Source organism: Tenrec ecaudatus, chromosome 2 (assembly GCF_050624435.1).
Source record: "Tenrec ecaudatus isolate mTenEca1 chromosome 2, mTenEca1.hap1, whole genome shotgun sequence".
In the NCBI taxonomy this organism is placed as follows: Eukaryota; Metazoa; Chordata; class Mammalia; order Afrosoricida; family Tenrecidae; genus Tenrec; species Tenrec ecaudatus.
Window position 1 is genome coordinate 197,483,936 of NC_134531.1, and position 24,614 is coordinate 197,508,549.

At 39.5% G+C, this 24,614-nt stretch overlaps 1 protein-coding gene across 1 annotated transcript; it reads left to right on the forward strand.

Annotated features, from left to right (window-relative positions):
- The first annotated feature begins 19,873 nt into the window (after positions 1-19,873).
- Positions 19,874-20,830, forward strand: LOC142440307 (olfactory receptor 2AJ1-like). Its single transcript, XM_075542780.1, has one exon. It carries the CDS (start codon positions 19,874-19,876, stop codon positions 20,828-20,830), a length of 957 nt encoding a protein of 318 aa, XP_075398895.1.
- The last annotated feature ends 3,784 nt before the right edge of the window (positions 20,831-24,614 follow it).

The following is a 24,614-nucleotide window of genomic DNA, read 5'->3' on the forward strand; positions in this document are numbered from 1 at the left end:
TTCTGCCATTGGTTTAATTCAGAGAGAACAATGGTCTATTCCTTCCTCCCAGGACCTCACTGCCTCTTCCCACTCCGAGAAAGGCTGGGGCCTACCTGCGGCTGTGTAGGCTTCTTTCTACACTGATTTCCACACTCCTTTCTGTAGCTGCTTTCTCAACTCCACTGACCACATGTCTCTCTTCCACTGAACTTATGACAGTGGTGGCTGGTTTTCTAGAGTGCCAACTTTGGTCTTGTATTTTTCGTCTTGCATTTACTTTCAATTGTGAGGTGTGAATTAAATACATCTCATACGGCCTGCTCATGAGTCATCGGAACAGCATTGCAGTGCTTAATTCACTCCACACTGCCTGAGAAATTCATTCCTGGTGTGGGTGTCATAGGAATGTGTTTGTTTGGATTGCATACTCTATGCTATGGGGTTAGCTCTGCCACCATGGATGGGCATTTGGGCTGGGTACAGTTGTTGGATTTTGAGAATAAATTTGCTAAGAGTCTTCTAAAACCTACCTGTAAGGTTTCTGAGCCTAAAAATCTTTATGAGAGCAGATAGATTCTTCTTCTCTAGTGCTGCTGTTGGATTTGAAATGCTGACCTTGCAGTTAAAAGTCCAGGGCTGACATGACAGTGCCATTAGGGCTCCCTCTAGGACCTTCTGGTATTTGCCTTTGACGAGATACATGGCCTCATTTATTTCTGTTGGGCATATCTCCTTTTGGCCTGTTGAAAGCCTAAATCATGAAACTGAAAAATCCTTTTGTGAATACACGATACTACTTGCCACTTGGATTTTTGCCTCTCATTAAATCTGCAAGTCCACTAACCATTTGGGAAAGAAAGAGATAGAAAGAGAAAGGGAGAAAGCTTTTTGGCTATCTGGTATGACAAGGTATTTCGGGCTTCTCTTGAATATTTCTTGAGTCAGATCTATAATCACTTTTCCAGTCTCCCTGGTTTGTTTTACAAAGGGATGATATTTCAAAATCGCTGTATATTCTGGGGACTAGGAATGCTCAGTACTATTGAGTTATTTTTTTCTAAGCCTTTTTAGTGGACAAAGTAGGAAAGAAATTATTTACTTATATCTATTATCTGTATCTGTTCAAGGTGGCTACAAAAAGTTCACTAAGAATTCCAGTATCTTTATATCAGGGATGTATAGTTGGTGTGATAGTCTGGGTACTTTAGAGAAACAAATCCACAGAAACTCATGTATAAGAGAGAGTTTTATATAAAGTTTAAGAAGTGTGCATCAAGAAAACATCCTAACCCAGTGCTGCCCAAGCCCACAAGTCCAACATTAGCCCATTAACCCATATGTTCAACACCAATCCACCAAGTCCTCCTTCATCTCACAAAACAGATGCAATGAAGCCGACTGCAGAAGGAAAGCTGAGTCAGTGAATGTGTAAGCATCTCAGCACTGGCAGGGGTCTCCACATGGCTGCTCCAGCACCCAGGGCTGCATTGGGGTAGACCCATGTGGCTACTCCTTGGCGGTGTCTTGCAGGAAGTGAGCCTTGCAAGTTGAATCAGGGAACTGCTAAGGCAGCTGCACCCTGGTGCTACCAGCACAAAGTAAGAAACCGGAGAACTAGAAAGGCAAGGCTCACCGAACCATATCCCTCCACACTTCAATTAACCCCACGTGTTTATCAGCAAGGTTGGCACAATAAACTACCTCAATGATGATTCATAGACTGTAGAAATTTTGTTTTCTAAACAGGTTAGAAATCTCAAGTTCCAAGAACTTAATGAAATAGATACAAAAGACAAAAAAGAGATAAAACTTAGTTAAAACATTTTTATATATGGGATATGACCATACACTGAAGGAAATGTCTCTTTCTCAAGAAACGTGGTGCAAGGATGTGGCTTGAATATGAGTGGGAAGGGTAATGAATAGGATATGTGTCATAACTTCAGTTACACACTCTAGTAAGACAGTTACTCAATATACATCCTACCCTAAACCTGACTCATTAATGTAACAAACAAATGACTCCTTAAACGCAGATATAGAAGTTAGGGTTTTCTACAGATCACAAAATGAAAAATAATTACATCATAATGCAAGTGGAGGACAAGTACTTTATTATACAACCGCCAAATTACGTCACTATACAACTACCAAACAATTGAAAATCATAGACCAGCCAAGTAGAAGAATGGATAAAGAAACTTTGCTAATGAGATTTGGGCGAGCAAACAATGAATGTGGGAGCAGATAAGGAGCATTAAAACTGATTGAAATTATGTATATACAATATTTTTTTTAATTTGATTGGATTATAGGATTCAGGATTCACAAAATGGCAATTGTTAGACACATAAAATTAGTTTTGTTCATGTATAGAACATAAGATTTCAGTGGTGCATTATTGGTTGTATGCATTTTAATTTCATTTCCATTAGGCATAAATATGATTTTATCATTGCCTTTGTTTAAAAATTATGTCTGGTTAAAGATTTGTTTAGAAGTAGCTATTTGATAAGGGGTGGTTAGATTTTATGTCAACTTACACTTATGTAGGAGTGGAGTTTAACCTGTCAATCAGGGCACACCCTAAGGATGCCAGCTGGGCGATGTGGCCTTCTATAAGAGACACTGGGGACCCCTCTCCTCTCTCTGCCCTTTCACCTTCCTGCTTGCTGCAATTCTGTGCCTACCTGTAGGGGTGACCTCAAGTGGGCTGTCCAACCCTGAGGTGTGCTGGTGCCCTGCATGTGGCCTGACCTTGGATCCACTGACCTGGGATCTTCCTACATCCTGCTGCACCTTTCTGCATCACCAGCCAGTGTCTGTATGAATCTAAAGAGGGCTCCAGCTAGCATCAGATCCATGGACTTCAGTTGGACTTAAGGCTGGAATGCCTTCTTAATATAAGATTATTCCTTCCTATAAAGCGTTTTCTTATACATTGAAAAAAATAAAGAAAGAAACTTTATCATATACACACAATGGATAATATTCATCACTAAAAAAGCAATGCTGAAATCATGAAGGACCTCATGGCATGGGTGGGCCAGGAGGTGATCATGCTGAGTGAAATTAGCCAATCACAAAAGGACAAACATTAAATGAAACCATTGCTATAATTTAAGAGGTGGGGGCATAACCAATAATGATTTTTATACCAAAGGGAACAGACTTTGGAGTTTGTCAAGGTGGGGAGGGGAAGGGAAAGAAGATAAAATGGTGACATAGATTGTTGCCTGGTGTTAACATGAGTGAAATGGAAGATCGTCCACAAGACGGAGCAGAGCAATCAATGAGTGGATGAAGGGTAAATGATCCAAGGGTTTGATGACTACTTTAAACTGTCGAACACAAAGTTGATGACCTGAACTGAACTGTATAGTCCCAAGTAATTTACCCTTTTAAAATTGTAAAAAAAAATTAAAAAGAATACAAAGGGAGGGAAACTGACTGACTGATGACTGACTATGGAATTCTAGATCATGGACAGATTAACTGACTTTAAAACAACAATATTAAAAATACCGAAACCACAATAAAATCAGAAAAAGAATACATGAAGAAAGTGAACATATAAAAGTAAATAGATGGTAAAAGGGGAAACCAAACAGAACTACTGGTGTTAAAAAATTGAAATTTTACACTTCCAGTAAGATGGCAGCCTGAGCAGACACTTTACCAAACATGATGTCCTTCTCTAAGCACTGGTCTCTCCTGACAACATGTCCCAAAAATGCCATTCTTGCCTCTAAGGAACGCTGACCTTACTTCTTCCAGCACAGATCAACTTGTCCTTGTAGCAGTCTGGTTCTTTTAATATTCTTCTCCAGCACCACACTTCAAATGCTTCTATTTTTCTATGGTCTCCTTATTCATTGTCCCACATTCACATGCATATGAAGCAATGCAGAATACCATGGCTTGTGTCAGGCACACCTTAGTCCTCACAGTAACATCCTTGCTGTTCAATACTTGAAAGTGTCCTTGTGCAGCAGATTAACCTGATACAATGCAACTTTTAATCTCTTGACTGCTGTTCCCATGAGCATTGATTGTGGATCCAAGAAAGATTAAACCCTTCACAAATTCAAACTTTTCTCCATTTATCATGAAGTTACCTGTTGGTCAAGTTGTGAGGATTTTGGTTTTCTTTACACTGAGTTGTAATCCAAATGGAAGCTACAAATCCTTGGTCTTCATCAGCAAGTGTTCCAAATCCTCCTCACCTTCAGCAAGCAAGATTGTGTCATCTGAATATCAAAAGTTGCTAATAAGCCTTCCTCAAATCCTGATGCCACATTCTTCCTGGTGTAATTTATCTTCTCTGATGATTTGCTCAGCATACATATTGAAAAAGTATGGTGAGAGATACACCCCTGATGCATACTTTTCTTGATTTTAAACCATTCAATATTCCCTTGTACCTCTTGATCTATATACAAGTTGTAAATGAGCGTGATGAAGTGTTTTGGAATTCCCATTCTTTTCCAGGTTATCCACAGTATTATGTCCCACACAGTAGAATGCCTTTGCATAGTCGATGAAACACAAGTAAACGTCTTTCTGGTGTTCTCTGCTTTGAGCCAAAATCCAATCTGTCATCAGCAATGATATCCCTGGTTTTATGTCCACTTCTGAATCTGGTCTGGTAGTTCCCTGTCAATACACTGCTGGATTGTTGGATTCTTTGAAGCAAAATATCATGCTATAGTTTGAGCATTCTGTTGGGTCACCTTTCTTTGGGATGGGCACAAATGTATCTCTTTCATTCAGTTAGTCAAGTAGCTCTCTGAGGTAGTTAGCTTATTGTGCCAACCTGGTCAATAAACACATGTGGGATTAATTGAAGGGGGGAGATAAATGACTCGGCAAGCCTCGTCTTTCTTGTCTCTTGCTCTTTGATCATCAGACCAGTGTGCGGCTGCCTTGCTTGTTCTGTGCCTCAATTTGCAAGCTACACTACCTGTGGGACACCTAACCCGTGGACTGTGTCGCTGTAATTTGAGGTTCCTTCAAGACCTGCTTCCCCACACCATTGGAATTTACATCTCTTTAGCTGGGGACTGTCGGACCATGTCATCTGGCTGACTGTTGGTGACCTGCCTTGCTGTTTGCTGCCTGTGCCTGGATAGTCTGAATTGCTCTACAGAGGACTACCTGGTGGCCCTCAACACTTGGAGGACTGCCAGTGTCTCACAACTGTCTCATGGGAATGAGTTGCACTGAGCCATTTGTACTGCTTTATAATTTAATTAACTGTTTATTTCTTATGTTATATATCTATCTGTATAAATATATATAAAATTATTAGCATTGTGGTTTTGTTTCTCTAGAGAACCCTGTCTAACACACTCTCCTTCAAATTTCCCAGCATAGATGAGTGAGTTCTTCCAGTGCTTTTTCAGCTTCAATAGATATTCCAACGATTCCTGGAATTTTGTTTTTGGTTAATGCTTTCGCTGCAGTTTGAACTTCTTTCAAACACCATTGGTTCTTGCTCATACACTACCTCTCGAAATGGTGGAATGTCGACTTGTTGGGTTTTTTTGGTGCAGTGACTTCTGTGTGTTCTTTCCATCTTCTCTTGATGCATCTTGCATCATTCAATATTTTGCCCAGAGAATCTTTGAAAATTGCCATCTGAGGCTTGAATTTTTTCGTAATTTATTTCAGTTTAAGAGATGCTAAGCATATTCTTCCCTTTTGGTTTTCCAATTCTAGGTTTCCGCACATTTCTTTATAATATTTGGCTATGTCTTCTGCAGTGGCCCTTTGAAATTTTCATTTTTCTAATTTTTAAAAAGTTTTATTAGTACTTCATCTATGTGACATACATTTCAATAATTCAGCCATATCAAGAATAAATGTACAATTATCATGACATTCAATTCTAGAAAATATTCTTCCTTGTACTCATTGTTATTCACGTATTTTTCTAGTTGTGGCAAAAATATACACAACAAGACATTCTCCATTTCAACAACTTCTACATGTATAATCTAGTGCCACTGATTATACTCTTCATGTTGTGCAACGATTATTGAGTTTCCCAAATCATTCCACCACCATTAACATAAACCCAATGCCCCTAAGCAACATTTCTTTCTCCTTCACCCATGGTAACCATTGGTCAAGTTTGGTTTCTTTCTTTTTTGTTTTTTGAGTAGTTTTCTTGATATAATATTCATGTAGCATATGCATCCATGGTTAAATTGCTTTTTTTAAAGACTTGTATAAATATCATCAAAATCAGTTCTAGTGTTCCCACTCCCTTTTGACTTGACTTCCCACTCCCTTGACTTCATCCTTTCTTCCATTTGCCTTAGCTGCTCTACAATTAAGAGCAAGTTTCAGAGTCTCTTCTGATACCCTCTTTGATCTTTTCTTTCTTTCCTGTCTTTTTAATGGCCTTTTTCTTTCTTCACGAAAGATGATTTTGAGGTACTCCCACCACTCATCAGGTCTTCTATCATTAGTGTTCTATTCATCAACTCTGTTCTTGAAATGTTCTCAAAATTCAGGTGAGATACTCTCAAGATTGTATTTTGACTCTCATGGATTTATTTTGATTTTCTTCAGCTTTATCCTGACTTTACATGTGAACAATGGATGGTCTCTTCCACAGACAGCCCCTCATCTAGCTCCTCCCTCTTCTCTTCCCACAAATGTAGTCAATTTGATTGCTGTGTATTCCATCTGGGGAAGACCACTTATATAATTCTTCACTTGTCTGTCTGTCAGTTTGTCATACTGTGATGGCTCCTGTGTTTCTGTGACTCTGGGAGCTGTGTCCCTGGTATTCCAAATTCCCACAGGGACACCAAAAGTAACACATTTCAGCAGCGTTCCTGAATAGGAGCAGACAAGGAGAAAGGACTTGGTTCCCCGTTATGGAGGAAGAAATCACTGAAAATCTTATGCTTAGTTTTGAAGCACTGTAAAATACTGAAAGCCTTAACAAAAAAAGCAGAACATTGTCAACAATACTGATGGAGGATGGGTCCCGCAAGTCTGCGGGGACTCAAATATGACTGAATAAGGACTGATTTCTTGGAGGGGAGTCAATTAAAGCCAGTGAGAGTGGAGCCTTTAGGATCTTCATTTGCTGATGGGGCACAATTCAAGATAAAGGGAAACAACTGCAAAAATCTTCTAATGATTGAAGTATGCAATGTACAAAGTATGAATACAGGAAAATTGGAAGTGGTGTAAATGAAATGGAACACATGAAGATCAATATCCTAGGCATTCGTGGGGTGAATGGACTGGTTGGTCATTTTGAATCTGAAAATCATATCATTTACTATCCTAGGAATAGCACGATGAAAAGGAATAGCAGGGCATCCATTGTCAGAAAGGATCTTGTTAAATCCATCAGGAAGTACAATGGGGGAGGGAGGGGGACAAAAAGAGAAGCTCATACCAAGGGCTCAAGTAGGGAAAAAATGTTCTGAAAATGTTGATAACAACATATGCACAAGTATGCTTAATACAATTGAATGAAGATTGTTACAAATTTGTAAGAGACCCCAATAAAATGATTAATTTTTAAAAGATACTTAAACAAAAGGAAAGATTTTCCATGAAATAAAAAGGAAATACAATGTTGTGATTATATTATATTTATCTGCCTTCAAGGAAATCCAATCAATACAACTATTATTCAACGTGATGCTGCTTATGGCTCTTCTATCCATAATCCTCTATTTTGTGATATCTCTTCAATAGCCTCTATGCCTGTGCTTATGACCTCATTTTTAGAGGGAGTGCTCTGTTATGCTAATGAGAGAGGATTAAGGTAGGGCATATTTTAGAAGGGTCATAATCAGTATCTAAACTGTTTGCACCACTACAATGTCTGTGATTTTAGCTTTATTTATTAAATTTATTTCTTAAGCTTTATTTATTTCTTAAGGGTTTTTTGTTTGTTTATTTTTAAATCATTTTATTGGAGGCTCATACAGATCTTATCATAATACATACATACATTGTGTCAGGCACATTTGTACATTTGTTGCCTTCAACATTTTCAAAACATCTTCTTTCTACTTGAGCCCTTGCTATCAGCTCCTCATTTTTCCCTCCCTCTGCCACCCTCCCTCTCTCAAAAACCTTTGATAACTTATAAATTATTATTATTATTCATATCTAACACTGACCAATATCTGCTTTCACCCACTTTTCTGTTGTCTGTCCCCCAGGGAGGGGGTATATGTAGATCATTGTGATTGGTCCTTCTTTCTACCCCACCTTACCCTTACCCTCCTGGTATCGCTACTCTCATTCTTGATCCTGAGTGTGTTATCTGTCCTGGATTCCCTGTTGTTTCCAGCTCTTATCTGTACCCGTTTACATGCTCTTGTCTAGCTGGATTTGTAAGGTGGAATTAGGCTCATGTTAATGGGCATGGGGGGGGGAGCATTAAAGAACTAGAGGAAAGTTGTATGTTTCATTGGTGCTATACTGCACCATTTTTTCAGGTTTTTGTTCTTTAACTTGTATAGGTAATTTTTCCTATTTAAAATTTATCATTTCCCTCAAATGCTATAGTTACATCTATTGACATTTTACCTTATTAATTTTAGTCATCATAAGTGAAGGGTAAGCTGAGTCCACATGGAGAAAGCACACCAGCCTGTGTCATCCAAAGATTGAAAGTAATAAAGCCCAAGAACTGTATTCGAGCTTAAAATATGAGCACTTGGTTTGCAGAAGGTTATGGATGACAATAAAAGCCTGAAATCGATTTGAAAGATCCCACTTGGATTAAGTCTCCAGAGAATCACCTATGATCATTGACCAAAGATGTGAACAATCTTGCTATAAAATGGAATACATTGGAAAGTGGATTAATGCCGATGAACTTTAACACTTTGTCAGTTGTTCTCACTTTTGAACCATTTTAAATTTGTTGTAGTTTTTATTCTCTGCATTCTCTTGGTCTCTGGTTATCCTCTGTTTTATATTGTTGTTGTTGGGAGTGGGAGAGTTGTATAATTTTTTTTCAAAACCGTTTTATTGGGAGCTAATACAGACATCATATAATTCCGTATTTCAATTACATCAAGCATTATTGTACCACCATCAGTTTCAAAACTTCTTTCTTGAACTCCTGGACATCAGCTTCCCTTGCCAACTCCCACCCGCACCCCCAATTTATACCCCAGAATCCGTATTCTACTTATGGTCTCCATAGACTCATCAATTCTGGGTTTCATACACTAAAAAATACCTAGGAAAACATATAACAAAAATTCAAGAAGTCTACCCCCAATGACCAAATACATCCAAGATAAACCCCAGTATGAAATGGGAAAAACGTGCACACACACAGAATATGTTGAAAACCTGATCAGGCCCAACATTTATCATGGGGGGAATCAAGTGGCAAGATTTTAACCATTCAAGTCAGGTTTATCATTTTTATCTCGTATATTCATCTCTCCAATTCATGCTGTTTGGTAACCAGTTTCTTCCCGTCCCTCCATTAAGAATCCAGGGAACTAGCAGGAGGCTTATTTCCGGTGTACATCTCCTTAACGTATCTTGGGCTTCCCCTGTCATCCCACAGCTTTCTGCAAACCAGAATCTCACATTTTAGGCTCTGACACCAATCCCTGTTTTGGCTTCAGATTATATGGATTCTAATATGCAGTGAGTGATGATAGGGTGCTTCTCCCTTGTGGACTTACTTGCATGGCTTGAGATCTCACTTACATAGCTGCTTGTTTGGAAACCAGCCTTTCAAACCTATTTTATCTGATAGCTGGGAACCATCTAATTTCTTCATCACACTTTTCTATACCACCCATAACTTCCGTGTTCCCTTTCTGAAGGTGAGTATTGATGTAAAAATTAATTATTCTTAAATTGGAGCTAGGATTTAGTGTGAGCCCAAAATTCATGACTGGATCTATGATTTTTTTATCCGCCTTTGACTCCCTTTAAAGACTTTGATAATTTATGGTAGAGAGTCTTATCAATCATCTCCCTAGAGCATAAAGATGTTTTGTTAATCTTTTCACTGATTAGCCCCTAGGACTAATTTTTAAAATACTGAGACAGGGATGTGGGGCCAGTGCAGGCTAACTGCATATCATAATTCTTGAATTATTCACTTGTGCAGAATAAATCCTTATGTGGGTGGACACTAATTACACAAATAATGGGAGTTGGTTGTTAGTGAAAATTTACAATAATATTCACTGAGAATGTCACTTATAGTTCTGCTGGAAAAATATGTCTTAATACCACATAGAGGACATTGATGCACTAAGTCCATGTCTCCCCATGTACCGACAGCTCAATACACTGGGTATTGCAGTTGTCTGCTTCTTCAAACACCATGAATTCTCTCTCTGAAGTCTTTGGGTTACAGGTGTGTTTAAGGTTGTGTTAGTCTGAGGACATTAGAGAAACAAATCCACAGAAACTCATATGCATAAGGGAGAGTTTTATATAAAAGGTAAGTGCATATCAAGAAAATAGCCAAACCCAGTGCTGCATAAGCCCACAAGTTCAATATTAGCCCATATGTCCCACACCAATCCGCAAAGCCTCCTCCATCTCACAAAACACACGCAATGACGCCAACTGCAAGAGGAAAGTCAAATAAATGAACGTGTAAGCATCTCAGCGCTGGCAGGGGTCTCCACATGGCTACTCCAGCAGCCAGGGCTGCATCGGGGTAGGTCCATGTGGCTTCTCCTCAGGAGTGTCTTGCAGGACGTGAGCCTTGCCAGCTGAAGCAGGGAACTGGCTAGGCAGCTTCACCCTGGTCTGACCATCACAAAGCAAGAGACCCGAGAACTAGAAAGGCGAGGCTCACCCAGCCCTTTATCTCGCCGCCCTTCAATTAACCCTGTATATGTTTATCGGCCAGGTTGGCAAAATAAACTTTTAACTTTCTCAGAGGTAGAATTCAGTTCACCTAGTGGAATTCCATCCCTCTGGTGAGGCCTTTGGAGAGTGTTGTGTGCCTTGAAGGTCTAGGAGTCAATGCCCAGTGTTGTATGGCACTTGGCCTGGCTCCCAGGGTGTGTCCAGAAACCCAAGTCAGGGTAGCTTATTCAGTGTTGCCCGGGATACTCCCCCTTAAGGGTCTTAAAGGTATTTTAGTCATTTGCCCCCGACTTGGAGGTCAGTCCCTCCTTTTCTACCAACAGTCATGCACGTGTCTTCTCCCACACTTGTCTACTCCCTTTCCCTGCTCCTGACTTATAGCTCTCATCCCTCTGACAGGGCTGTCTACCTGTCTGCAAGTATCGCAACGTAACTTTGCATGGCAGTCTCTAACTGGCCAGCATCCCCCCGCTCCCTTAATAACAAGATCCTTGCTGACATGAAAAGTCCTCTGCCCAAATGACCTTCAAGTTATATACCTCGAGAGCATGCTGTATGGTTCATTACCAGGCTGTCTGACTGCTCTGGCCAGCAAATGGGATGCCCTACAAGCCTGAGCTTGTGCCTGTCCTATTGTTGGTCCCCACAGCAGCAGAATCATACCATATTTGTCCTTTTGTGATTGACTAATGTCACTCAGAATAATGCTTTCCAGTTCCGTCCATGCCATGAGGCGTTTCCTGGTTCCGTCTCTGTTTTTAGGAGTGCACTGCATTCCAGTGTGTGTATGTACCATGGTTTTGTTTTCCAGTCTTCCACTGATGGGAATTTAGGCTCTTTCCAACTTCTTACTATTGTGAACTGTGCTGCAATGAACATGGGAGAGCGTATGTCTGTTTGTGATCGGTCTCTTATTTCTTTGTTGTATATGCTCAGTAATGCTATTGCTGAAGCATGTAGTATTGCTATTGCCATCTGTGTTAGGTTTTGCCATAACACTTTCCACAGCCCACCAACAGTGTATAAGAGTTCCAAACAGAAACATGGGTAAAGGGAGACAGCGGTCAGTGTAAGATATGAAAATAATAATAATTTATAAATTACCAAGGGCTCATGATGGTGAGAGGGGAGAGAGGGGGAAATGGGGAGCTGATATCAAGGAATCAAGAAGAAGGAAAATGTTTTGAAAGAATAATGGCAACACATATACAAATGTGCTTGATACAATGGATGTGTGGATTGTCATAAGAAATGTAAGAGCCCCCATAAAATAATTTTAAAAACAGTTCCCATCTCTCCACACCCTTTCATAATTTGTAGTTACCAGTTTTTGTGTTGTTGGGTTTTTTAATTGGGCTATGGATCCCATAGGTGTTGTATGACATCTGATGATTTTCTTTATATAAAATCCAGGATCGGCAAATCTATAGATACGGTAACTGGATGAAGAGTTTTTTCGGGTTATGACAGGGGCAGTTGGTGGAGGGGATGTGGAGCTCATAAAAATGAGCACAAGAATGAATAAAATGGTCTACAATTGATCGGAGTGATGGCTGCACCCTCCTTTTTAATATGTTTAAACCATTCAATTAGATGGTTTGCTAATTATATGTCAACACAATTGTCAAATTGAATAACAAATTAATAAATATTTGCCTTGATACTCATACACTGAATATGTAATAAAGCTACTGTGTAGATATATGCAGCCAGATATAATTAACCCATGTAACATACATTAAAATTATAGTAGACCCTAAGAGTAACTTACTAAATTTTATATCCTTCCCATAATTTCCATTAGATCTTCTTTCCTATTTGCTAGTTTGAGCAATGGATATTTTCCCAATTTTATTAAAAGGATATTGCAAACATAGCTAAGCTGAGTCCCTCGATCCCCACTCCTTCTACATCTTTGTCACAAGTACTGTGTCCAGGATATACCCCAGGAGAAAAGTTTGAGCTAAGTAAGGATATAACATAACTTCAAAAGCAGGGGTCCAAATTGGATATACCCCACAGAAGGGTTATAAGAAAGGGATGATTCAACCAAGGTGCAGCATAGCACCAACAAAACACACATCATTCTTATAGTTCCTGAACGCTTCCTCTTCCCTGCTACCATCACCCAGTTCTACCTTACAAATCTGGCTAAACTGGAGAACACACATCGCTACACAGAAGAGTTCTCAACACACGGAATTCAGGACAGATAAACCCCTGAGGAACAGTAGTGGGAGTAATGATCTGATTAGAGTATAGTTATAGTCAGGGAAGGGGAAGGGGAAGAATGGGGAAACCCATCATGAGGTTGGGTATATAGCCTCCGCCCAAAAGGGACAAGTAAAAGCAATGTGGGTGAAGGGACACAAAGGACAGTGTAAGATATGAAATAATAACAATATATAATTGATCAAGGATTCACGAAGGGGCCATAGGGGGAAGGGAGGGGAAATAAGAGGGGCCTATACCAAGGGCTCAAGTAGAAAATGTTGGGGAAATGGTGATGGCAACATATGGGCAAATATGCTTGATACAATTGATGTATGTAACATTATAAGAGCTGTAAGAGCCCCAATAAAAAAAACTTAAAAATAAAACAAAACAGTGGTCTAGTGAAAGGTGAATATTTTTCTTTGTAGAATAATTGTGAAAAGGTTCAGACCTGATGATACAAATTCATACTAATTAAAGTCTTGGGACAAAATCTTTCCAGGACATTCTCCCAAGAGAGGCTCAAGCCCTCAGTTAGCAAAGGTCTGGGTCATGCCAACCGCTCCTCTGACCAGCACTCTCAGTTTATAATTATGCATTATATTAATGATCAGATTTGGGGAGATGAAAATGAGCTTCTAGCTATAAACCTCTCAGTCAATCCTTGGTCTTAGTTCTGATGCAGAGAAGAAGGACCTAATGTTTCTCCTCCAGGATTTCCAAGTGGCCACGAAGACGGGAAATCATGGAAATTAAAAGGTAGCCAACTTTCACATTACTGTGGCACAGAGATCAAAACAGCCACTGAGTGTTTTCTGTATTTCTGAAAAGAGATTACTCATGTTAGTACATTCAAAGTAACATAAATATGTTAACATCTGAGTTATTCAGTATACATTTAATCATCCACAGCTGCCAGAAACTGCTCGTCAAAAGGGTAACTACCTTCTTCTTTTACACAGAAGTGAAATTGTCAAATGCGACTGCCTGTGTAGATACCCCAATATGACTGCACAAAATGCTAATACACTGACTCCTCTTCTTTTCCTTCTGTGTAAGGGTTTTCATTTAAAGGTATGTTTTTCGTGTAACAGTATTGAGTCTCAAATCTAACGGTTCTTTTTCTAGGATAATTTAATCTAAAAAAAACCTCCAGGAGATTAAGTGCCTACAGATATACAATTTAAGTGATGGGATTCTTAGGATCTACCAGAATTGGATTAGAATTTTAGTCTCACTACCTATGTGTTCTAAAACCTTGAGTAAATAATATACTCATCTCTTAAGGTTGTCACTAGGATAAAATACAAAATTGGAGTGTGTTTAAAGAAATGACCACATAAATGCAGTAATTTGAGTATGTTTAAATAACTGACCACACAGCAAAATTTAAGTGTGTTCAATAAAAATCTATAACATTTATTTAATGAAATATACATTCACAGAATAGTATCTATATCACCTCCTTCTAATTTCATCTAAGTTATCTACCTTATACAGGGAAAATTAAAACATCAAAAAATCCATTAAAACATACTTTCAATAAACTGATCACCCTAGAATTATTCAACGTGGTAGAAAGAAAGTTATTAGGTTTTAATAGTGTAATAAGGGAAGCATGCACTGCACTGGCAGTTCCCGCAGTTTACAATCATCTGCATATCAGTTCTTTTCTGACAGAAAACCTTTGGAAGGGAATGATAATTTCTTGCTACTCGGGGTGCTGTAGCCATATTTCTACTTTATTATTTTTCAATCACTGTCTTAAGCAGGAGCCCTGGTGACCAGTGGTTATTAGTTGGGCTGTGATCTGCAAAGTCAGCATCTGAAACCACCAGCCACTGTGCACAAGACACGGAGGGCTGCCTACTTCCCGAAGATTTCCAGTCTTGGAAACTCCCCGCAGCTGTCCTCTAGGGTCACGAGGAGTCGGTGTGATCTCGGTGACAGTGAGTTCGGTTCCTTTGGTTTGTCTTATCCAGGAGTGAGGAAAAGTAATGTATTGTCCTTTCTGGAATCGTGGAGATGGTGAGAATTCTGTTTCAGACTAGTTCCTCTACTTCAGGATTGCTGAAGCTGCTTTGAACTTGAGCACAGGCAAGGCTGTAATCACAGACGGCCAGGACTGGATGGCTGCACTCGGTGCTGAGCGTCTGTGCCCTAAATGCTCTCCTGGTTCCTTCAAGGGAGAGAACGCAATACATTAGGATGTTTTATAAAGATATAAGGACATAACAATAAGCAGTATGCTCATTTGCTGGTGAACCCAAAGCTGTCAGGCCATGCTTACTATTCATTCCTAGAAGGATGGTAGAAGGGAGATGTGCATCTTTTTACCTTGCATTTTCAAGGAAGAGGACCTGGAAAAAATCTGGAAGAAAGGACCTAGATACAAAGGAGAGATACAAGCATGGATTGTGGTGAGTGAAGAGGTGAATGTATTCTCTGAAACATGTGCGCATTATATGGCATTGAAGCATTTTGAGTCCCTGTAGAAGTTCTAAAGGTGTCTAATCTTTAAGAATCAATTGTGCTTATTCTATGCCTCATCTAAATAGATTTTTATTGAAGCTCAAAGGTTTGTATCTTTTATATTCTAATACAAATTTGGAAAATATAATTTATGTAAATTGAATCACTGTAATCAGACTGCTCAGGATAACCTTATGGCTTCTCTACCTTTGGAAAATGATCCAGTTCCTCTAAGTTTCAGTGCTCTTATCAGTAAAGGAAATTCATTATCTCAGACAATTAAATTATATAATAATAATATAATTAAATAATAAAAGTATTGGCATTTGATGATTAAATAATTACTAATATTTTTGTTTTTGATGTGATTATTACTTTATTAAGTCTGTACCATACTGAGCTGAACAAAACGCTTTTAGATGAATTTCAGTAGACAAAGTAGTAAATCCAATCGCTGTAACAAAATACTTTAAATACTGAGCAAATATTTTCCATTTCTTGAATTAATATCCCCAAAATGCCTTGGTTATTTAACTGCTTACATTGGACAATGGAAAACTTAAATCTGTGGTTCTCTTTGAGTAGAAATGGACCCAAGTGCAAAAAAATAAATAATCATTTCCCTGTATCCCTATATTATATCATACATTTCAGGGGTCTGCACTATGGGTCCTTCTAAGTTTAAAACTGCTTGGTTGTTTAAAAGACACCTCAGAAAAAACCCAGACAAGCTCTGTGCTTGACTCTGAGCAGACTGCACCAGGCCTAAATAACAGATCCTGTAATTATAGAGAAGAAGTCAAGGTGTGTGTAAGGGTCAATTTTGGAATGAGAAGAAAAGATGATAAGATAAAAAGATGATAAAATGAAAATATAAAGGCATAAAGTTAAATAAATTTTAAAATATAAATTGACAAAAAATAGAGAGAAAATTGGAGGAAAGTAAAAAGCAGAGGTTGCTGTCTGCGCTCCATCTGATTGGTAGCTTGAGTAGGTGGCTGCTCACACGCAGATCAGCATGGAAGGAGCTGAGAAGGAGCCGCATTTTCCCACGACTTTGACTCTGGTGCTTGTCATGCTGGCACTGGAGGCCTTTGCAATATCCTGAAGGTTTTGACTTTGCGAGTCTGGAATGCCACGCCAACACACCAAGCACCAGATTCAATATCAGAATAATAAGCGTCACTGGTCCATTGCTGGGATCACATTTTGACCATTATAAAAATAGTCTAGAACCCTGAGTAGCTGAGGTGGGCGGAGGAAACCATCTGAGAAGGAAAGACCCAAACAGGAGTTATAGTCACTTTATTGAAATGGATTAAGTACGGAAAGTGACCAAGATCATTGCTAGCTTGTTCTCATTATACCGACACACGCACGTGCGCGCGTGCACACACACACGCACACACACTCAATCTGTAAATGGTAAAGTTATCGTTTGCATGAAGTACAATTCTCCTAACAAGGCACCAACCACTTGTGTTTTGTCAAAAGCTTTGTGAATCAAGGTCTCTAAGTCTGTGGGACAAACCAGAACTTGGCTACGTAATATGTTCACAGAGAAGTATACTACAGATCCTCACCAGTCACCGCAGTGCATGCATGAATTGCATCGATGAGTGTACCTGACATGAAAGTCAGGAAGTCCCGACCATCTGCAGTGTCCCAAGTGTTGGTTGAAAGTTGGCCTCCTAAAACTGCTATTAAAGCCATTGGCCCCCTTCTCTTTTCAGCATAGCAATCAGCATAGCAATGCGCATTGGCCCCCACCAATACAGCAGTTACTTCCAAGGCTGCTTACTTCCTCCCCATTTGCTGCAGAAATTGTGAGCCACAAACATGCCAATTCACTCCATTTCCCATCTCTATGCTATGCCCTCCTGCATCATACAAGACACTCCTACCAGCGGGAATGCCCACGCTGACTAGAAATACATACTCGTCACTTAAGAAACAATTAATTGTCACCTGTACTATGAAGACTTGCCTTACTGCCTTACAGTTTTAGGACAAGCCTTTACAGTAACAAATCTGGCATTTTATTGAATTAATGGCATGCCTTTTGCCTGTAAAATTACTAAAGTGAGAGGTATGTTTCTACTTATCACTGAATCTTTATATTCTAGACTACAGTTTGTTTGGCAGTGACACCCACCTCAATATGGGTGTAGAATAAAAGTAACTGAGAACATAAGTAAAATTGGTCTGGAAAAAAATGAAAGAATGAATGCACAAATATGTTAACACAGAATTTTTTAATTCACATAATAGACCATAAATGTCAGCAATATTATCAGATGTCTGTAAACTCTTTTCAGGATGCATAATCAGATATGTATCCTGTGAAAGAGGAAGAAAGCAACATAAAAATGTAGCATTGTTACTTGTCTGGAAATAATTTCTAATAACGCATCATATGTAGCTCAAAAGGTGCATCAAGGTCATTCACTTGCTGCCTCTTCTACTGCATGCAATGCAGCAAGTCACTTAGTTCCTCTGAGTCTCATTTCCTACATAATGCAGATATTAGACTACATGAATTTTTCTGGTCTGATTATATGAATCTGAATTGACTTAATGGCAGTGAGTTTGGTTTGGTTTTAGTTTATCTGCTTATAAGAATCACCAGAACAACAGAAAAGTAGGTGAAGGGAGACAGCGGTTGGTGTAAGACATGAAAAAAAGTTTTAAAATGAAATATCAAGAGTTATTCAGGGAGGGTGGATGGAGAAGGGAGAAAATGAGGAGCTGATATCAAGGGCTCAAGTAGAAAAAAATGTTTTCAATATGATGATGAGAACAAACATACAAATGTGCTTGACACAGTGGATATATGTATGGATTGTGGTAAGAGCTGTAAAAAAAACAATAAAACAATTGTAATGGTATAAAAAATCACCAAAAAACTGATTCTGTAGGTCAAGAACAGGGTACAGGACTACACTAAAATATTTTTGACAAGCATCCCAAATTTTTTTTCATAAAACAAGTTTGGGTAATTTTGGAGTAGTTGATTTCATGAACCCTATCAAATTCTGAAAACTATTTATTATATTATGATAGTTTATGCAAAGTATGTGCATCTTCCAAGTTCTTTCGTAAAGTAGTGCTAACCAATTTTTTCAGAGATTATTATAAAAAATTATCAAAGGACATTTATGAAAATAACTTCTAGAGGGAAAGAGTATTGGCAAGAAAAACAGAAGGCATGTGTCTTTTATAAAAAAATATGATTTTAACCTTTCAAAATATACAAAGACCTATAAACATGTAAAAAATCATTTCATAATACACTAATTAACCTTCTCTCTCTTCAATATCCAGGCTAGGCAGTCTTGGACAGGGGTTCTAAAATTATAAACAAAACAGGTGGAAGCCCTTTTCTGCAAGGATTAATCATCTATAGGAGTCACGGATGAGATATTGGTTCACAAAGAACTGTGATACACTGCAGAGTGCTACAAACAACTTCATAGATTGTAAACATAGGAGGGGAGAAGTGGAGAGCTTAATTTTGACTGGGAGAACCATGAAGGTGGGGACATTTGATCTGAGTCTTTGGAAGTGGGTAATAACACATTAGCATTAAAACAAAATTAAATGGTTGTTCCCCTATCCACTGTTTTTTGTATGTTTGTTGATATTTGGTAAACATTTCTCAGCCTTATGAACCTACAGCATCGATTCGAACTTACTGGTTTAGAGGTCAAGCAGGAAAAGGCAACTTGTGTGAACCTGGCAGCCGTAGAACTTGTCAGGTCTCTGAATGTCAATGTCATGTTTAGTCTTTGTGGTGTAGGTCAGCCGTCATTGTGATCAGAGCAAGAACTAATAGATAAATAGTCTGAACACTCAGTTCTGAGACTGCATTTCTCTCTTCATCTCCTGTTTATAAAACCTTCCCCATTATCCATGAAACTTCACAAAACTGAGGGGAAATGTTCTCACAAAATATAAACTGGTTATGATATCTCTACTGAAGTTGTTACTTCAAGGGACATCAAGGTAATAAATGGATTAGTTCAGTAAGAAATGCATATGTTAAAATTTCAGTAGACTGACTGTTTGCTATTGGGGCACTAAAACATGCTTATGTTCTTACTTTGCAATTAACCGCGAAAGTTATATGAATTTAATGATTAATCCAGATGGCTTTTTGCAACAGTAGGTATGTAAGTTTAATAATTGATCCAGAAAAATAATTTATGTAAAAAAGTATTTAGAATATTAAGACCACAGCAAGGAAAGATGGGATAAACAAATTCAAAGGAGTCTTAGGAGTGAAGGTAGAACAGTTAAACAATAACATGTCATCTGACAGAACAATGTTTTTGCACTTGCGTTAAGGTGATGATGGTCAGCCATGGAAATAGATAATGAGACTGTCACCACAGATTTCATCCTTCTGGGGCTCTGGCCTGAACTGAGTCATCTTGTGATCCTCATCTGCATCATTCTTCTGGTCTACTTGGTAGCTGTGTTGGGCAACTCTGTTCTCATACTTCTCATCAGGTTGGATTCTCGACTCCACTCCCCCATGTACTTCCTGCTCAGTCAGCTCTCTCTCATTGACTTGGCCTTGATCTCAACTTCTGTCCCCAAAATGGTCACAAACTTCTTCTCAGGGAAGAGAACCATATCTCAGATTGGCTGTGGAACCCAGATCTTCTTTAGCTTAACCCTGGGGATTGCTGAGTGCCTCTTGTTGACCCTCATGTCCTATGACCGCTACGTTGCCATCTGTAACCCTCTGCGATATTCAGTCATCATGAGTCACACAATCTGTACACAAATGGTCATTGGCTCCTGGGTAGGAGGAGCAGTTACTTCCCTGATCCATACAGCCTATGCCATGCACTTCCCAATTTGTCGCCCACGAAAGATTCCTCATTTTTTGTGTGAAGGCATGGCCCTCCTGAAGCTGACTTGTGAGGACATTTCAGCCTATGTGAAATCAGTGGTCGTCTCGAGCTTTTTGGTGGTCCTTATTCCACTGAGTCTCATTCTGACCTCCTACACCCTCATCTTCCTCGCTGTACTCCGCATGAACTCCCCAGAGGGCAGGAACAAAGCTCTCACCACCTGCTCTTCCCACCTCTGTGTGGTGAGTCTGTACTTCGGCCCCGCCATATTGGTCTACATGAGGCCAGGTTCCTCTAAGACTCCCAAATTAAACCAGTCCCTCTTTATGTTTAACGCCATCTTGACCCCAATGCTTAACCCTCTCATCTATAGTCTGAGAAACAAGGACGTCATAACAGCTTTGAAGACTATAATCATCAGTAGATGTCCCCAGGGAAAGATGAAAATCTGTACCTGATTATGATCTCAGGTTGGCAAATTAATTTCCTTTGTTTTATGAAGCCTTTATGGTTTTACAGATTTGGTCATGAGACTCACAGAAACATTAGCGGCATGTGCTTCCACCCCCTGGTTTAGTAGAAATACACACGAATAAAACTGTGCTAACTTAGTTGTGGCCTCAAGGCACCATCACAAAAACCAGATGCAAAATTCTGCACACCATTCCCTTTTTAAATAATGATGTCACTTTACCTAAAAATGCCCACATTACAGTTACATGCATGTGCCTGAACACACCTGTGGGAAAAAAAGGTATTGGTTGTTTTTCTGAGCACTAGGAGAACTCACAACCTCCAGGTGGGCTTTAAAGACCAGGATTTTCAATTGACAGTAAATTAGTCTCAACCACCATGAATTATCTAAGACTACTTTAAATTAAGCCAAACACCTGCAATAGTCGTTGGTGTTATATTTCATGAGATGCAAAGAGTAAACCTAACTTCTTTGACTTGGCTCCACACTTTTTCTGCCCCCACCCCACCCCCACACACTCCTTCTGAATTCATACCCATTGTGCAAAGCAAATAAGATTGCAAAATTTCTTCTGATGATCTGAAAAAATGAAACAGTAATTAAAAAATAACTTCCTAGAAGTGCTAAGAGGAGTAAATCAGCTAGGGTAAATAAAACACTGAAAACCCTGTGGGAATGGAGGCAGGAAGTAAGTGCTATGTTACATGGATACAGGGATCTCACACCCGGAGCACAGACTCCTCTCAACACGGGTGTGAGAGAACACACTCTGTTAGGGCTTCCTTCTAGGCATGCCAAATGGGGCTTTATTTTTATATATCATAAAGTGCTGTTATAGTCACTTTCATATGAATATGTATTGAAATTAGCTTTAATTTAAAGCTACAAAAACCCACTTTCTTCTAGAATAAAAAGGCAAATCAGAAATTTTAGAAGAGGATTATTATTGTTATTTATTCAATTTATTGGTCATATTTGAAGGGCAGTAATTGTGGTGGAGAGCAATCATTCCTCTGTGCTCTCAGTTGTAGGTTTACATTGCAGTCGCTGACTTGGACATTTGTGATTTTAGAAAGAGGCTTTCATTTGAGGGCCATGAAGAACAGGGTGTTTGGGCCTCACTTGACCAGAGTCACACAGAGTAGCAACAATGCGGGGCTTTTTGTGCTTTACTTCCTCCTGTCTTTGAATAATTCTTGCCCTCATGGCTAGAGATCTGGCTGCTTATAGTAAACCTCTTGTTTGTTTGGTTGGTTTGCTTTTCTGGTTTACCATGCTGGAACAAAATGATTTATGTATATGTTTAGAAACAAATATAATTTTAATCACCATTTATATATATTTCCAATATATGTGCAGGTGTTTTCTTTTACTCTTAGTAACTCATGAGAAATTTGACCTTCAGTTCTGGTACTGTAACTGTGACAGGTAACTAGTTTTCCAATAAACAAATCATCTCTGAATTTCTAGTCATGCTCTAGTGGCATTCTTGTAATGGGATGTCAAATTATATAATAGTAAACCTATGATGTTTAAAAAAAGTGCCTGATCTTGCCCCATCCTCAAAATCACTATTATGTTTCAGCCCCTTTTTGCAGGCAACCCGTGAATCCATTTCCTTGAAGCATTTACTCTTTTTTGATGATGCTCTAACAAGAATGATCATGAGATGAAGTCTTGTCATTCTCATTTCTAAAGACCCTGTGGTTGTACTTCTTCTAATAGGGAATGGCTCATGCCTCTGTCAGGGCATGATATATAACTACACCTTCTTGGCCAACACCATAATTCAAAAGCACCAATTATTCCTCAGTCTTTTATTCTCCAGTTTAGCATGAATGTGAGATGACTGCAAACACCATGGTTTGAGTCAGGAGCATAGTAGTCCTCAAAATGACATCTTTACTTTTTTAACATTTTTCAGAGATTTTTTTTTTTGTTTTTTCAGAGATTTTTTAAGGATAATTAAATTTTCTTTTAAAATATCTTCTTTTGGTTTTTCCCCCAGCAGTTTTATTCACAAGTAATTTACATGTCATATAATTCAATACTCCAATCATTCAATCATGTCACAGAGAATTGTAGAATCAGCCCCACATCAATTTTAGAACATTTTCCCTCCCCCGTGGTCAAATTGTCTTTAAGACACATTATGCAATCAGACTCTGATCTAGTAGTCTCCCTCTCCATTCTTCATTAGTTACTCCTGAAATGCCCTCCCCCCCTTATCATCTACCCCTCCACCCCTGAATTCCCAGTATCCCCTTGTGTCCATTATTCTCATTGTACATCCACCCCTCCGGGTGCTTCACAACTGGGAGACACAACAGAAAACAATATAAAATATTGCATTCAACATAACAGTATACAGACAAAAATACTAATGTGTAAAAAAGGAAAAGACCCCGAACAATAATTGAAAAGCCAGGGAAGAAATTTCTGTCTTGCAATCAGTAAGAGCTACTTGCGCGCTGCACAAATTCAGGTCCTGTCTATATGGTGATCAACTGGCCAAGTAGTGGCTTTGATCCTGCCTAATCAAGATAGGCAGGCGACTCTTGCCTCTAGGGCAGATCTGCCAGTGGCTCAATCTGACCAGACACTCTGCAGATGGGTTTTGTGCTCTGTGAAAGTCTGGGTGCTTTAGAGAAACAAATCCACAGAAACCCAGGTATAAGAAAGAATTTTATATAAAAGCGAAGTGCGCATCAAGAAAATATCCATACTCAGTGCTGGCCAAGTCCATAAGTCCAACAGTAACCCATTAACCCATATGTCCAACACCAATCCACAAAGTCCTCCTCCATCTCACAAAACACGTGCAATGATGCCGACTGCAGGAGGAAAGCCAAATCAGTGAACATGTGAACATCTCAGTGCTGGCAGGGGTCTCCACAAGGCTGCTCCAGCACCCAGCTCTGCATCAGGGTAGGTCCTTGTGGCTTCTCCTCAGGGGTGTCTTGCAGGAAGTGAGCCTTGCCAGCTGAAGCAGGGAACTGGCTAAGGCAGCTCCACCCTTGTCCAACCATCAGAAAGCAAGAGACCTGAGAACTAGAAAGGCAAGGCTCACTGAGTCATTTATCCCTCCTCCCTTCAATTAACCCCACATGTGTTTACTGGTCAGATTGGCACAATAAACTAACTACCTCAGGCTCTCACTGTCCCCCTGAGCCCTTCACAATTGTGCAATTTCTTCCATAATCACACATTTTACAAAACATACTTTTTCTCCCTAGACTTCTTGGCATCACCCAGCCCTCTGTATCACCCTTCCCCCAGACCTGTGTTATAGTTCTTTCCCTGTAGGCTCAACATCCCTGAGTTTCATTTACTGAAGAATAAGGCAACAAATAACACAGTTTCAAGAGGCTGAGCCCCACTGGTGATGCGCCGCTGAGATGCATCCTAATATAAATAGGCATAAGCAAATATAAGCGCCTGGCCATCACAGGATTTCCAGGATAATACGTGCCTTAATACAGCGTACAGAGCGTGGATGCAGCGAGATCCTTGTTTGTTCTCAAACCACAGCGCACAGTCTTCGTACTGCTGTCTTCTTCTACCTCAGACACCGTGCGTGTGCTGGCTTAAGTCCTCACACTACAGGTGTGTCTGGGATAAAGTCCAGCTCAGCGCTGGAGTTCCCATTTGGGGTCTCACCAATGCAGCCTCTGGAGCATGACATTCACCCCAAAGATCCAGGATTGAGAGTCCCAGTGTTGTGAGGCACTCGGCGGGGGTTCCAGGAATACCCCCTGAAGCTCAAG